The 17,226-nt window shown below is 42.1% G+C and overlaps 1 protein-coding gene across 1 annotated transcript in view; it reads left to right on the forward strand.

Moving 5' to 3' along the window:
- Positions 1–17,226, forward strand: part of ABCC12 (ATP binding cassette subfamily C member 12) — a 599,698-nt gene that overhangs the window by 162,672 nt on the left and 419,800 nt on the right. Inside the window, exons 9-10 of the mRNA XM_069217731.1 lie at positions 12,476–12,583; positions 13,520–13,792. Coding sequence (XP_069073832.1) covers positions 12,476–12,583; positions 13,520–13,792 — 381 coding nt within the window. The remainder of the gene's footprint in view (positions 1–12,475; positions 12,584–13,519; positions 13,793–17,226) is intronic.

A 17,226-nucleotide genomic window follows, 5' to 3' on the forward strand; every position in this document is an offset into this window, starting at 1 on the left:
TGGTTTGATTGGACAATCTTTGGCAAAATGACGCTTTCACCCACAATAAAGACATTGTCCATTTTTTCTGTGTAGGTCCTTTTCATCTTTGGTCAAAGGTCTTCTGATGGTTCCAATTTCCATCGGTTCCGGCGTTCTCTCTTTCGGAGTTCTTGAGTCTCTGTTATCATGAACACGCCATGAATATTTTTCAATCTTGTTGCGCGTTCCTTTATGTTCTGCTAAACGATGATCAAGCCTCAAGACAAGGTTTATTAATTCTTGAAAGTCTGTAGGTTGTGGGTCGATTTGCGCTAAGATATCTTTTAGTTCCTCTTTGAGTCCCTTGTAAAATAAGACCGCTTGTTTTTCTTCAATCCAGGATGTCTCGGCAACCAGCCGGTTAAAGTTGGCTAAATACGACTCTAGGTCTTGATTCCCTTGGCGTAAATCTAATAATTCATGATCTGCTGACTGTGTTACAGTTCTACGATCAAAAACTCTCTCAAACTCATGAACCAAATTTCTCCAGTTGTACAACAAGGGACTATTTTTACGCACAAGAGGAATTGCCCAAGTAGCTGCATCCCCAGCCAAATATGATAACAAGAAAGCTACTTTGGACTGGGCATCAGGGAAAGTATGTGGTCTGCAGGTGAAGTGTAGTCCCACTTGAACCAGGAAAGATTGCGCTTTCAAAGGGTCACCTGAGAAACGTTCTGGGGGAGCTAAAGGAATTGCGGAAGGAACATTTAGGGAAATGTTTGTCGGATTACTTCCAGAAGCCTGAGAAGAAGTACCTGGCCAGGACACACCTGTGGGACTTTGTTCCTTCTTCTCTACCTTATCTTGCAACTGACTCACTCTCTCAGCTAAGCTAGTTGTCAATTCTTTGGATGATACCACCTCTGCCTGGAGCTGGGTGATACCCTTGACTAACTCGTCCAGCGTGGCCATGCTGAGAACATACACAAACCAGGAGGATAATAATTTGTGGGCTCGCTATTCTGTCAGAGTCACCAGACAAGAAATGGTAGCGCGCAATGAACAACAAAGTTAAAACACCATAAAACAAATTGCGCGTCTTGCCAATTCTTAAGCCACCATGCAAATGTCAATAAATGGTAGCATGTGATGAATAACAAGATTAAATTATCATGAAACAAATCGCGCGTCTTGCCGATTCGCAAGTCACCCCGCAAATGTCACAAACACTCAAGCGCATATTTCACACGCGCAAAGTACTCTGTCAAATCATAAAAGAATTAGGCCCAAGAACATGAGAGTTCTCGATAACGGTGTTGGGAGGCCAGCCCAACCACCGTCTTACCGCCCAGAACAAGGATCTCCAAATGAAGAATGAAAGTCAGATGTCTGGAAGATCAAATAGGCCACCGGGACAGGAGCTCAGGGAGTAGCTGCTGCTCTGCACCGGGACCTCTGAATAGTGAGCATTTGGAGCTGGGCTGGTTCCTTTTTATAGAGTTTTGGCCCAGCCCACAACCACACCCAGGCATGTTGCAGGGAAAGTTTCTAGAAGGCCCTGGAAAGGGACCACACCCTAACACACTCTGAAAGCCTGCAGCAATACATTGCAAATGAAAAGCATTTGTAAGCACATTAAAAATAAGTCTTCAGGATTGAACTCTGCAATGCAAAAGGTTCAACAACTACATATCAGCACAATGCATAAAGTATGTTGTTTTGAGAGTGCTGGGTTTTTGCATTCTAGTCGCCAAAAGAGCACGCACTGCCCTGGTGTTGACAGCTATAAAGCAAAAGTTATTGTCCTTTGGAGATCCTTCTTTGTTGGATTTCATCAGGATTGCTAAAAGCATTGAGACTGCTATTAAATCTGCTAAAGAATGGGAATGTGCTCAAGCAGAACAGGTGAATGTAGTTCAGAGACCTGACGACAGACGCAAGACTACTGTATTTTTGCACAACAAAGGGGAGGCGACCAAATCCAGTAGCTTTTTCAAGCAGACTAATATTTGTTTTAGATGTGGCTACACATCACATGTAAAAGGAGGAAAAACCTGTCCAGCAAAGAATGTTCAATGCAGATCATGTGGCAAAACAGGTAATTTCACAAGGGTTTGTCAAAGTAACAAAAATAGTAACACTAAGGTTAATGCGGTCTGTGATGATAATGATGACAGGATGGTTGAGTTGATGACTGACATGCAAGAAATGATTCTGGCTTTGGGAGACCAGGACATAGTAACTGGTAATCCCGAGCAGTGTATTGATCCATACAGTTTTGTTCAAGTAGAAGACAAATATTTAAAGTTACTGGCTGATTCGGGTGCCAGAATCACTATGATTACTCAGGAGCTTTTTGAACTAAACTGGGGCACACGAAAATTTAACCCACCAGATAGGACTCCGATTTCTTATGAGGGAAGGAGGATTGATTTAGTAGGTTTTTTTGAAGACATTATGGTTTTCAAGGGTCGACGCATTTTCGGGAAGGTCTATGTGGCAGTGAAAGGACTGAACATTTTAGGATGGTTTCACCATGGGCTGTTTGGAATGGTTTTGCGCCCAGGTACGTGTGAACAGGTGACAGCTATTAGAGTCTCCTCTGATATAGAGAATTTGTTGAATGAGTTTCCAAGGGTTTTCTCGGGTGAGTTAGGAAAGATAAGAGGCTTTACACACATGATTAAGGTCAAGGACAAGGCTATTCCTATTAAAAATAAGCTGAGAGGTGTGCCATTCAGTGTCAGAGATGAGTTGGAAAAAGAATTAGAAAGTTTACGAAGAAAGGGAATTATTGAACCCATTGATTCTTCCTTATGGTTATCTCCGTTGGTGGTCGCAAAGAAAAAAATGGGTATTTGAGAGTATGTATCGATTTGAGGGCACTCAACAAAGAGATCTGGGTAGTCTCCCATCCTTTGCCTAAGATTGGTGAGATGCTCTCCTGTATTAATGGAGCGAAATTATTTTCTAAACTTGATTTGGCTACCGCTTATCACCAAGTTGAATTGACACAGGATTCTCAGCACTTTACGGCATTTGTTTCCCAGTGGGGAACATATCAATATTGTTGTATGCCGTTCGGTTTGGCGTCAGCAGCGTCAGTATTTCAGAGGATAATGTCTACACTTCTCAAAGGCATAGACAAGGTGTGTATTTTTCAGGATGACGTGTTGATACATGCGTGTGACTGAGATGAACATGATGCAATTTTTAAACAGGTCTTGAGTAAGTTTGACGGTGCTGGTGTGGTGTTGAAAAGAGAAAAATGTCACTTTTTACAAACGTCTGTAGAGTATCTCGGTCATGTCATCACAGCTGAAGGTGTGCATCCCAGACCAGGTCTGGTGGATTCGATTGTAAGTGCACCAGCTCCTCAGGACAAAGGTGGGGTCAAATCGTTTTTGGGACTATGCGAGTTCTATTCTAGATTTATTGAAAATTTTGCAACACTAGTCAGACCCATTTCTAATCTGCTCAAAACTAATGCTACGAGTGTATGGAAGCGTTTGGCACGATTAAGCGGAGGTTGTGTAGTGCTAAAGTTTTACAATCTTATGGTCATAACATGAAATGTTATTTGACTGTGGATGCCAGTAAATTCGGTCTGGGTGCTGTCTTGACACAAATGAATGAGAAGCAGGAGCATACCATTGGGTTTGCGTCAAGAGTACTCAGACCTAATGAGGTACATTATTCTGTAATTGAAAAAGAATTATTGGCATGTTGGTGGGGTATAGAGAAATTTAAGTCATATTTATGGGGAAGAAATGTTTTTCTCCAGACAGATCATAAGCCATTAGTTTCTATTTTAAATGGTACCAATGTTAAAAGTAGCACACCAAGAATTGCAAGATTTGCAGCCAGGCTGTTACAATTTGATTTTTCTGTGGTACACATTTCTGGGGGAAAGAACGTGAGAGCTTTCATTGCTGTCATCGATTTGGAACGTACTGGGTCGTTCTCCGAAACGCAGCGGAAAGAAGCGGCTTCAAGTGATTCTGTACTCTCCAGAATTTTGACATACATTGAGGAATGTTGGCCACATGAAATTTTGTTAAATCAGAGTGAGCAACCCTTTTTAAAGGTGTCTGACGAACTATCTATTGAAGATGGTGCATTGTTGAGAAATTATAAAATTGTTCCTCCTGATGTTATAAGTCCAAGATTCTGCAAAAAGCACATGAAGGTCATTTGGGTGCTACTTTTACTAAAAAAAAAAAGGGTGAGAGAATACTACTGGTGGCCGCAAATGGACAGAGACATTGAAACATTAGTCAAATCATATTTGTGCATCTAGTGATAAGACTCTCAAAACGTCAACTCCTCCGCTAAGGCCAATAGAATGTCCGGCAGGTCCCTGGGAAAAGTTAGGTATTGATTTGCTGGGACCGTTTAATTCTCTTTCTCCTAAATTACAGTATGCTTATGTTGTTATTGATTACTTTTCCAAGTGGCCTCATGTGAAGTTTGTGAGTCATGCAGATTCCACATCAGTTGTATCGTTTTTAAAAGATGTATTTTTGGAGGAAGGGTTTCACAAGGAACTTGTGTCAGACAACGGGGTTCAGTTTGTATCCAGTGAAGTTGAGAGTTTTCTGAATGAGTGTGCCATCAAACATTTGAGAAGTTCTCTCTATCAACCGCAAACAAATGGTTTGGTTGAGTGATTTGATAGAGTGATTGGTGAATGTATTCAGTGGGCGTTAGCTAATGGGTGTGTGGTTGATGCCGCTGTAAAGAGTATGCTCTGGTTTTACCGAACAACACCTCACACTAGCACAGGGGTATCTCCGTTTGAGGCACTTAAAGGGAGAAAGCCGGCCACTCTATTTAGGCAAGCTTGCTTGTCCAAATTTTTCAAGCATGCTACATGTAAGGAACACATACACTCAAAGGTTCGTTCAAATGTGGAAAAAGCTCAACAAGGATGTCCAGTTCACCGTTGGTGATTGGGTGCGGGTTAAATTGCCAGTATTTGTCAAGAAAGGTGACTCTAAGTTTTCTGAACCATTGAAGGTTGACAAAGTTTGTGGTAATGCTGTGTGTGTTGACGGACGTAACTGGTGGAACATGGGAAAAGTTGTAAAGGTGGAATCAAAGGGGGTTTTGTTGCCTCCTCAAGACAGAGGTGATCATTCTTCGAAAGCAAAGGAATGCTTAAATATAAAAAACTCTGGAGAGGTAAAGTACTCCTGTTCAAAGAAGGGAGGTTCGTGCATAGATCTTGTGCCTATCAGGAAAAGTGATAGAGTGCACAGGGTATCTATAAGGTATCATTGAAAGGGATTTGTTTATGTTGAATTTTAGGTAAATGCTTCAGTACATGGCATGTATAGCTATTAATTTTTTTTTTTTTTTTTTAGGGGTATATTTATGTTTTTGTTGTTTTTGTTGTTTTGTTTTTTTTGTTGTTAAAAGGCAAAACTAATTGTAGTGCTTGTGCAAAGCACAATGGATTAGGAGCGTTCTCGCTGCACGTGCCGGTCAGCTGTGATCAGCTGTTCGTGGTACTGCACGCGCAGCGGAGACGCTGACATGTGCCCGTGTCTTGGTTTTTTGGTGTTCCTCGCGCTAACAACGCAACGAGGAACACCGGAGATTCTGAGGCAACGGTCGGACGCGCGGTTTGGATACTGCGACATCAGGGGGCCGACTGCTGCGCGCTGGGGTGATGTTATTTGTTTAATGTTTATTTTATCCAAATAAACATTGGAAATTGGCACTCACCAGGCTCTGCTTGCTTTGTTTCCAGCTCACTTTCACAAGTGTTATTGCCCCTTGTCTTTCTCTAAATTTTTTCCTTCCAAATGTTAGACAGTGTGTAAAAAAACCCGACTTTTTGAGAAATGCCCTGTAATTCACATGCGAGTATGGGGACCCCGGAATTCAGAGATGTGCAAATAACCACTGCTTCTCAGCACCTTATCTGGTGTCCATTTTGGAAATACAAAGGTTTCCTTGATACTTATTTTTCAGTCTTGATATTTCAGCAAATGAATTGCTGTATACCCGGTATAGAATGAAAACGCATTGCAAGGTGCAGCTCATTTATTGGGTCTGGGTACCTAGGGTTCTTGATGAACCTACAGGCCGTATATATCCCCACAATCAGAAGAGTCCAGCATACGCAACAGTATATTATTTTCAAAAATCTGACATCGTAGGAAAAAGTTACAGAGTACAACGTGGAGAAAATGGCTGTTTTTTTCATCTCAATTTCAATATGTTTTATTTCAGCTGGTATTTTCTGTAGAAAACACTTGTAGGATCTACACAAATTACCCCTTGCTGAATTCAGAATTTTGTCTACGTTTCAGAAATGTTTAGCTTTCTGGGATCCATCATTGGTTTCACACCATTTCTGTCACTAACTGGAAGAAGGATCAAAGCACAAAATATAGTGAAAATGGGGTATGTCCCAGTAAAATGCCACAATTGTGTTGAAAAATATGTTTTTCTGATTCAAGTCTGCCTGGTCCTGAAAGCTGGGAAAATGGTGATCTTAGCACCGCAAACCCATTGTTGATGCCATTTTCAGGGAAAAAAAACACAAGCCTTCTTCTGCAGCCCTTTTCTCCATTTAAAAAAAAAAAAAGAAATTTTGCTGTATTTTGGGTAATTTCGTGGTCTCCTCTGGGGAACCCACTAACCCTGGGTACCTCTGGAATCCCTAGGATGATGGAAAAAAAGAATGCACATTTGGTGTGGGTAGCTCATGTTGACAAAAAGTTATTAGGGCCGAAGCGCGAACTGCCCCAAAAGGCCCAAAAAAGGTTTGACACCTGAGGAGGAAAAGGCCTGGCAGTGAAGGGGTTAAGGAAGATCTGTGTGTGCTAAGTATCTATATTTAAGTCAATATTTGAACCAGCATCTAGAAAGATGAAATGAGTAAGGAGATTGGGTTGGGATTGCATTTTTGAGGAGGGCTGTGGTATCTATTGTCAGTGCACTCTGAAATAGGACATTTGCCCACCCACCTACTGGACAGGCTTGACGCACTTCAAAATACTGGCACTAGGTTGTAGCATTCTGCCATACCTACCAGCTCCAAGGGCTTAAATAGGACTTTGATCAACTGCCCAGATACACATTGTTTTCATGGTGTATTTGAGAAACATTAGGGACCTTCAGTTTTATTGCTACATTCTGTGTGGGTCTGTCTTCCATGGCTACATGTCCTATGCACACCTACTCATCTATTCACATGACTACAATGCGACTCACAATAGTGCTCATGAACAAGTCATACTAAAGTGATACTTATACTAAAGTATTACTTTAGTATAAGTGATACTAGAGGTAAGAAAGTTATGACAAGAATGTTTATTCCAAAAGGCTGCACATGTACATTTGTGTTCATTGGAAGAATGGCCCATTTAGAGCCTGATGTTGGAAGCTCTATTTGTATGTAAAATCTGACTGCTACTAAATGTCCCAAGATGAATGTCAACAAGGAAAAAAACTTGCATCATAGGCACAGGCAAAGCACAACAAATGGGAGAAATAACAAGATGGGGAACTGCATAATGCTTTCTTCTCTTGCAACTCTCTTCTTTTGTGTGGGTCTCATTAAACTCTTGAACTCACCACATGCTTTCTTTGTTTTTTTTTTTCTATTGCTTATTTTAAAGAGGTACTTCATGAAATTGTAGTTTCTCGTGAAGATTTTCTTGCAAACGTCATTGCTATAGCAAAACAGTGTCATAGTTAGGCTTAGATTTTGTGCAAATAGTTCTTTAATGTTTATTGCAGTGTTGTTTTGCTTCCTGGTGTATGTGAGAGTCTGTACCATGTGCTTATTCCGTGTTTCATAGTTTCATAGTTTGGTGCCTATATTAAATGTGTCTTTTTGCGTGCCTCAATATTTATATTACTATACATATGAGGAGTTTGGTATTGTGTGTTTGGCAGTTACAATGCAGTTGGGTGCTGCAAGTGTACCCGTGGCAGTGTTCAGTCATTCCTGTTGCTTTCTAACGCAGTTTGTGCTACACAAAAACCATTGCATACATACATACGAACCTTGTTGATCGATAGATGTAAGAAGGTTTCAATGTGACATTGGATGTAGGTGAGGAGAATATGAATTGTTGTATTTTTTGCTTTATATTGCTTCTATTTTATGCATCTTATCCAGGGGCTATAAGGGCTCATTTCATGTGTGAGTGTGATTATCCATGCACCTTTGTGCAGTTGACTCAAAGCAGATAGTACTGTGGGGTTTAGACTATAGTTTGTTACGTTGTTTGGCTTTGTGGTGGTGACTGTGCGTTGTTTAATTTGTTTATATTGTGATATGTGCTTTCAGGTCACTGGTGATGCACTTTTGTGCATTGTTGCTACCAGAAGATTATATTGTGGTTGTTTTTTCTTTGTAAAAGAATGCATGTGTGTAGGATACTAATAATAATTGGCTTCCCAAGTCTATTGTGCCTGTGCATAATGTCATCATTGGGTTCTGCAAAATGTATGATGTGGAAGAGTGTTGCTGAGCTTTCTGCTTGGTGTCAGCGATGAGGTCCAGTTAGAGATTATCTGAGGAAAGGCCTACACTGCTCCTTTTGAAAGTGCATTGAAGACAACCTGTAGCTTTCATCCTACCCAACAAACTTGAATACTGTAACTAATATACAATTAATTGGATGCCAACTCTTTCCACAAAACACAATCCACTATAGAGGAGAAATATCTCTCATGGGCACATGGATACAACTGCAACAGGAAGCATTGTACACACAACATCATGATTTGCTTTTTGTAGATAGCGAGGAACTATACGAATGGTCTACACATTAGCCTACAGCTGGCTTCTTACACTACACTCCTCAGCAGGTCACAGTGCAGCAGCAACAAACAAATGTGGTTCCAGTGTGTCCAACGTTTTTTGGTGATGAGGACACTTCTATGACTCAGCATGGATCCCAGTTCCCTATCTCCACAACTCTGTATGCAGTATTCAGAAAAACTCCACTGGGAACTGAGAAACAGCACCCAGAGGAAACATTAGTCTGGGTTGTCAGATTTGCTCTTGGTCTTGATGGTAATTTGTAAGCATCTAGGACAGGCCAAAAGACAGACCTAAAGGTTCGGCCTGTCAAACCAAACTGCCGCTGAAGACACAGAAATGCTCCCCATGGCACTCAAAGACAGCAGCAGAAACATCATACACTTCAACATGTTACAATCTAGTGTTGAGCCTTGGATCTGACACACTGTGCATCTGACTTAATATTTAGAATATGTACCTATATTGTTGGTGAAATAAAGTTATTTTCTATTTTCTTTGTCACTTGCAAGTATGTAGAGATCTGCTACCTGAGTTTATGCTGTACTTAAAATATGAATGCCTGAGGCTGCTGTAGTCACATAGATTTCTCTATGAACAGGCGTGATCACTTTAAGCTGTATGTCATGTGTTTAATGTTCGATGGTTGACTCTTCAATTAGTTTGGGATCAGCTTCACTGTCTACCCAGTAGTTACAAAAGGCTTTACTTAACACTTCTACTCAAAATACACTACAGGGATGCTTCTTTGGTGTTGCAAGGTTAGCAATGTTGGTGTCTATCTACTGTGCATCTCAACTTCTCAGGGGAGTCTACCTGCAAAGAAAGGCAGATGGCGTACCAGCCTGGGTTTATATTGTGTTCTGACCATTTTCATAGGCTAACTTGTGTTTTCAATGGATACACTGTACCATATTTTATAAAATGATAGACTGAGTGTTGAAACTTTGGTCCACATTCCATCCATCAACTGTTCTTTTTGCACTAGTGGTCCTGCAGCACTGATTGTGCCACCCACTCAAGACCTTTACACATTTCTAAGGCTTGCCACTGCAGTGCCTGTGTGTGCAGTTTCACTGCCATGTCGACTTGGCATTTAAAACCGTTTGCCAAGCCTCAAACTCCCCTTTTATTACAAATACTTCATCCCTAAGGTAGGCCCTAGGTAGCCCATAGGGCAAGGTGCTATGTAAGTGAAAGGTAGGACAAGTACTTTTTCATGTCCTGGTAGTAAAAAACACCTCAATTTGTTTTTTACTACTGTGAGGCCTACGATCGCAAAGGTTGATTATGGCAATTCCTTACTACACGCAAGCTATAATTCCTGATTGAGAAGGAGTAGCTCTATCATGTTTCATACCACTGAAATGGTAATGATAAATCCTCTCTGTTGACCAAGTTGGATTTAACATTGTTATTTTAGAAATACCACTTTTAGAATTTGGGTATTTCGCTGCTTTTAAAGCTCTGTGTGCCTGTAGCCTGTCTCCAGTACACATCTTGAGTAGGTGACAGCTTGACTTTGTGCATTCCCTCTAGACTGCAACATACCAAAGAAGGTTAGGTGTGTGTGAGTGACCATCTGGATCCTGATGACTCATCCTGGGCAGAATGGGAGGGGGGAGCTGACACTTAACACCTGAAAGAGCAGTGTCCTGTCTCCACACAAAGGGGCTGATGACCCCCTGTAGTGAGTATGAAGCCAGGTATAAGAAAGGACCTCTGTGCACTTTGAAGATGCTTTTTTGAATTCACCCCCACTTCAAAAGGACAGATGGTTATAAGTACTAGATTTCTGACCCCAGCAAATCAGACACTTTTAGACCTGTAAAGAACCTCTGTTAGAAGGACTGCTGTGCTACTACAAGGACAGTTCTGCTGCTGAACTGCTGCTGTGGAAAAACTGCTTTTCTGCTGTGCCACCCTGTTGCTTTCCGACCCTGCTGAGGGACAGCTGGGCTTTGCATGGAACCCAGAGTGATCCCCAAGGGCTTGCAAGCTTGCCTCCTGTTGCATAAGGCTCAGGGATATCAAAGTCTCATCACCTGCTCCTGTGCCTGGTCCATTGGAAGTGGACCCAGGAGATTGCTCTAGTTGAACCAATGCATCCCCTGTCTGCTGGAAGCAGAATCAATGCATTGTCGCTATTGCAGGAGCAAAATAGGTGCATCACACTTGAAACCAGCGATTCTCCTAAAGAACTATTTCATCAGAATCACCACATTGCTTCTGGTGCAGTGTGGGAAAATCAACACATGCCCTTGACTGCGTGAAGAAACCGGCCCATCATCTACAGAGCCAGTGTTTCTCGGCTGGTGCATCGGCTTCCGAACCAGTGCATCACCTCGACTGCATGAAGAAAACTGATGCATCACCTTGACTGCTGGACCGACACCGACGCATTGCTCGGCTGCACCCCTCATTTCGCTGTTGTGACCAGAATCAAGGTACTGTGTTCAATGGGCCTGAGTGACTCCGGTATCTGGCCCACGCTCCATTGCGGTCTGCCTGAACTCATCACTTTGCCATGGTCCTGCGTGACCAAAGAACCCCCCATTGGCTCCTATTGCTTCTAAGAGCTACAGACATGTTTATTTAAAAAAAATCATATCTTGACTTCTACTTCTTAGATTTGTGTCGTTTTAGTCTTGATTTATTAATAAAATAATAATCTATTCTTCTAACTTGATGTGGAGTCTGTTTGTGGTGTTTTCACTGTGTTTCACTGTGTATTGTGTTCACAAATACACTGTGCCTCTTAAGCCTGACTGCTCTGTGCCAAGCTACCAGAGGGTGAGCACAGGTTAACTTTTAGTGTGTATCTTACTTACCTTCACTAGACGTGTAGTTCCTGCTTTGACAGGATTCATACGTCTGCCCAAACCCAATTTCTAACAATTGCTTTTACTAGACTCAAATGTCTACCAAAGAGAGATACTCTCGTAATTCTATCTACAAACTTTGACCAACATGAATGCACCTCAAACTTTTAGAAAGAGGTGAGGCACCCTTCCTTTTTCCATAATGGCTAGGTACAGGGCTTGAAAGACTAGCTGAAGTTGTCACAGGTCTTCATTAATTTGTAAAGTAAATAATAGCAGTTATATTTAAAGTTCCTTAGTTACCATATGGGGCATTTTTATGTTTGAGACTCTCTGTTTGAGTGTAAGGGTAATACAGGTGGATTCTGTGCCTAGAGGTCCATCTCTCTTGCTCCTATGGCCTTATCAATGCATTCTTTCCTTTATTTCTGAGCTCTGGCCAAGGTGTACATTGTAACTTGTTTGAATTACAGTGTGTGGGTTTCTCCTGTGGTCCTAGGAGAAGAGACCATCTTCTCCTCCTCTACTCAGTCTCTTTTTAGCACTTCATTTTGAGCAATTTGAGCTAGGATATATCTCCTCATTCCTTAATAGTTAACTGCCTTAGCCATGTATAAATTATCAATAATTAGGGTTTTTGCAGATTATGGAATGTGCTTCCTGAACTAGTTGTGTGAATGCAATACTTTCTATGACATATTATATTTCACAAAATGTTCCACATGAGCACGGAGTGTTTTAATATGAATGTGACATTACATAAAAGTGCGAAGATTTCCATTCATTAGGTTTGTGGCTTTTTTTTGCTGTGCTATCTGGAGAGTGTGTGGGGCATGTGCCTAGCGGGGCTCTTGTGAGGCTTTCACATCTCAATTAATATTGTATGCTCTTTTTATTACAGGCATTTACTGTGATCGCCGTTTTTAACGTCATGAGGTTTACAATTGCCATTTTGCCCTTTTCAGTGAAGGCTGCAGCAGAGGCAAATGTTTCTCTGAGCAGATTAAAGGTGGGTCACTTTAAAATTACAGTTTTAAGATATTGCATTGCCAGGGTAGTCTTTGAGTTTTTAGTGCACTTGAGGATAATTACGTATGAACCCCTTCACAGTGGCCTTTTCCTGGAAAGCGTGCAAGCATCCATATGGGTGGGTGCATGCACACACACACACCTGCACACACACAGACACACACACACACAAATCCAAAACCATTTTCACATCCTGTATGTCACATGTATCTCTTCCAGTTCTTAGAAGCAGGGTAGGAATCCCTCACAGTGTTTTTTTTTTTTTTAACTACCCTATTTAGTACATTTGAGAAGTACACTGTTCACTGAGTAAATAAAATGTGTTGCTTGTATTAAGTTAATGGATTGCAGAGTAATATATAACAACAACACCAGTTATTTTTACAATGCTCAGCAGCAGTCTTCAACATGGTGATTACTTTACATGTTCACTGAGAAAGACACTGGCAAAAAATCAGTCAGATTACGATGAAATGATCTACTTGGAAGGAAGTACTTTGCTGTCATTTATCTCCAGCAACCTCAGGCAAATCTCCTTGTGTAGTAAGATAAAGGGCTGTGCCCTGTGCACTTCAAATCCAGTTGAAGCACAGGTCTAAGATGCGGCACAGAGACAAACAAGGAGAGGAGAGTCAAGCACTTTAAATTAAGATCACGGATCAGCAGAAAAAACTACTGTGATTCCTGATAGTAGAAGTGTAAGGTGTTTTAAGAGACTCCACAGATATCAGAAGAAAGACAATCAAGCAAGCAAGAGGTGCATACCTTTTTTTGTAGTGTATGTTACACATGTATTGTGCCAATATTTGATTTTTTTATCTAGTGTACTACAAATTGAACCATAAATATCATTCATTTAAGATGAAGTTAATGTACTGCAGTCTAGTTTTAGAACAGTTATCTTTTTTTCTTATAGAAAATTCTTGTAAGACAAAATCCCCCATCTTACGTTAAGGAAGACGCAGGCTCACAATCTGCTCTTCAGCTGAACAATGCCACGCTATCCTGGGAAAACATGGATGAGGATGGACACACTGGAAGCACTAATGGTCGAGTCGTGCATGAAAATGGAATCAATGGAACAGCTTCCCTCAAAAACCCAGACTCAGCCTCACAGAGTGAACCTGCAGGAGGAGGAAATAATTTCCCTTCCACCATACTGCACAACATAACATTCAAAGTACAGAAGGTGGGTTTTTAGTAGAACACCTCACAGAATCAAGGCCATCAAAACATGAATGCAGAAATCATTGAAATGTAAGTCTGTAACCGTACTCAGGGACTCTGGAAAATTCAGAATGTGTGGGAGCAGTGGTTTTCGGGTAAATATGAATATACAACTTAACCCATCAACTACTGCATGATTTGCAGATTTTAATTAAAATGTGTTTAGCTCAAAGGGGTCAAAAGTTACTAACATTGCCGTACAAAGGTTGCGATGCCACTGCAACAGGAAGTTTTCTGACAACTAACCATTTAAGGTGCAAATGTTGAACAGATATTGTAAACTCTACCGGGTAGTTGTCTGGGAAACATGTTATGTTGGCAGCAGGAAAGACAAATGTTAACTGTAAATCAGAAGGGGTGGAGAGAACGATTCAGTTTAGATAATTTTATTTGTTTGAGAATAGTCAAAACACCTATCATTTAATAAATAAACAATTTCAGAATTAACATGCTGCATAAGCCATTTACACATAAAGAAACACTAAGAAATGGTTTTAGTCACATCTTCCTAGCCCATAAAGTGGGTAGGTAAAATCTGTTCGTTAACTAATAAAATAATGCCAAAGTACTAAAACTCATAAACTTCTTCTACGGCACTTTATATACATATACCTAGTCATAAACACACTGCATGGAAATGATTTGCGGCCTCAGATACCAAATATAACCAACTCACTGTCTCTGGTATTATTGTGAAAACTGCTGTCAGAATTTTAAGTCTGACATAACACTGATATCAAACATGAGTCCTCGCCTTATAGCACGGTATACATGTGGAAGCCAAAATCTCCTCTTGCCTCCCCATTGCCATTCACAGTCACTCACCCCTTGAAACATTTCCACTTTCTCCTTGTATAGAAATGCTGCTCCGTTTCTAATGAACAGCATTTTAGTTCACAAAGAAAGTGAGAGCTAGACTTCCTTCACTGTCTAAATCCTTTCCTCGTGTCCCAAATGACCAACTCTAATTCATTCCTAGAACAACCAGCTCTGCTTCTGAACATGATTGAAAAAAAGTTTTTGGGGGATTTCAACTCAACGATTGGCATTTTGAGTTCTCTAGCAGTGCAAGAACATTATTTGGTTGCCAGGAACTCTACATAAGCGTATTGATCTTCAGTAACATGCTTCTCATGAGACAAGTCAATATTTGTCTCAATGAATTTGAGAGATGCAGTTTTGGCTCTCAAGTGTGTTTCAACATCCAGAATTATGAATATTACAGAAAGATTTTAAAGGATTTTGGCCAAGTCCTACACATTAACCAGTACAAGTGTATGTCTCTTATTCATCCTTTCCACCATCTTTCTTGCCCTTTATGCTTCTTTCCTTCCTTCTTTTCATCATCTTTTCTTTGCTTTCATGCCTATGTCATTCTTTATTTCCATTTCTTTCCTTCTGCCTTTTCCTCACTTAGTCCATCTGACCTTTTTCTAGCTTTCCTTCCTTCTTCATAGCCCTTTATTCCAATCATGCCCAGGTTGCTCCTTCACACTTTCGTTGCATCTTTTACTTTTGTGTTTGTTCCACTAGTTCATTCTTTTTTGGCTTCTTTACTTTAGTCACCCATACTTTCTTCTCACATTACTTCTTTATTTCAACATATATTTCTGTTTTCTTTCTTTCTCTCCTCTAATTTTTCTTACTTATTTTGTTGTTTCTTCTATTTCTTCTCTCCACCCTTTAGTCTTTCTTTTATGTCTTTTTCCTTCCTTTTTCTTCTTTTACATATTTAAGAATATTAATGAGGTAGGGAACAAACCACAACCCACTAGGAATCGCTGCCATCACAGAAATGGTGACCTGCTGAGGTCAAAAGCAAAAACAACAGATGATGGACAGAATGCAGAACAAATCAAACATTCACCCCCAGTCACAGATCTGGGTTTAATCCATCAGTTATTTTGCTTGTCATGCCGTTCCAGTTTAGACCCTGCCATATGCAAATCAGTCTTGACCCTGCTCCCCATGGGAACAGTCCAGCCCAAACTGCCAGGCCAGGTCTTCCTTGGACCAGAGACAATCATCCTGGGACCGGTTTCAGGGTATAACCCTTCATCAGCCAGGCTAGCTTGAATCTAGTGGCATAGCAAGCACGGGACACACGTCTGGTCATACCCCTCCCACTTGGGGCGACAAATGCAAAAACAACAGATGATGGACGGAATGCAGAACAAATCAAACATTCACCCCCAGTCACAGATCTGGGTTTAATCAAATCAAATCAAATCATTAACATTTATAAAGCGCGCTACTCACCCGTGCGGGTCTCAAGGCGCTAGGGGGAAAGGGGGTTACTGCTGCTCGAAAAGCCAGGTCTTGAGGAGTCTCCGGAATGCGGAGTGGTCCTGGGTGGTCCTGAGGCTGGTGGGGAGGGTGTTCCATGTCTTGGCTGCCAGGTAGGAGAAAGACCTACCACCCGCGTGGAGCGGCGGATGCGAGGGACGGCAGCGAGCGCGAGGCCGGTGAAACGGAGGAGACGGGTGGGGGCGTAGAAGCTGAGGCGTCGGTTGAGGTATTCAGGTCCCTTGTCGTGGAGGGCTTTGTGTACGTGGGTGAGAAGTCGGAAGGTGATCCTTTTGCTGACTTGGAGCCAATGTAGGTGTCTCAGGTGTGCAGAGATGTGGCTGTTGCGGGGTACGATGAGGATGAGGCGGTCAGAGGCGTTTTGAATACGTTGCAGACGTTTTTGGAGTTTTGCGGTGGTCCCAGCATAAAGGGTGTTGCCGCAGTCCAGGCGGCTAGTGACTACGGCGTGGGTCACGGTTTTTCTGGTGTCGGTGGGGATCCAGCGGAAGGTCTTGCGGAGCATGCGGAGGGTGAGGAAGCAGGAGGAGGACACGGCGTTGACTTGTTTGGTCATGGTGAGAAGAGGGTCCAAGATGAAGCAGAGGTTGCGGGCGTGGTCTAAGGGGGTCGGTGCGGTGCCAAGGGCCGTGGGCCACCAGGAGGCGTCCCATGCGGTCGGGGTGTTGCCTAGGATGAGGACTTCCGTTTGTCAGAGTTCAGTTTTAGACCGCTGAGCCTCATCCAATCTGCGACGTCCTTCATGCCATCTTGTAGGTTGGTCTTAGCGCTGGCGGCGTCCTTGGTGAGGGAAAGTATAAGTTGAATGTCGTCGGCGTAGGAGGTGATGATGATGTTGTGCTTTCGTACGATGTCGGCGAGGGGGCTCATGTAGGCATTGAAGAGTGTCGGGCTGAGCGAGGAGCCTTGAGGGACGCCGCAGATGATCTCGGTGGGGTCTGAGCGAAAAGGTGGGAGGTAGACTCTTTGAGAGCGGTTGGAGAGGAAGGAGGCGATCCAGTCCAGGGCGAGCGGAGGCGGGTTATTAGGGTGCGGTGACAGACGGTGTCGAAGGCAGTCGAGGAGTATGAGGGCGACTGTTTCACCGTT

This window comes from Pleurodeles waltl, chromosome 12 (assembly GCF_031143425.1).
Source record: "Pleurodeles waltl isolate 20211129_DDA chromosome 12, aPleWal1.hap1.20221129, whole genome shotgun sequence".
In the NCBI taxonomy this organism is placed as follows: Eukaryota; Metazoa; Chordata; class Amphibia; order Caudata; family Salamandridae; genus Pleurodeles; species Pleurodeles waltl.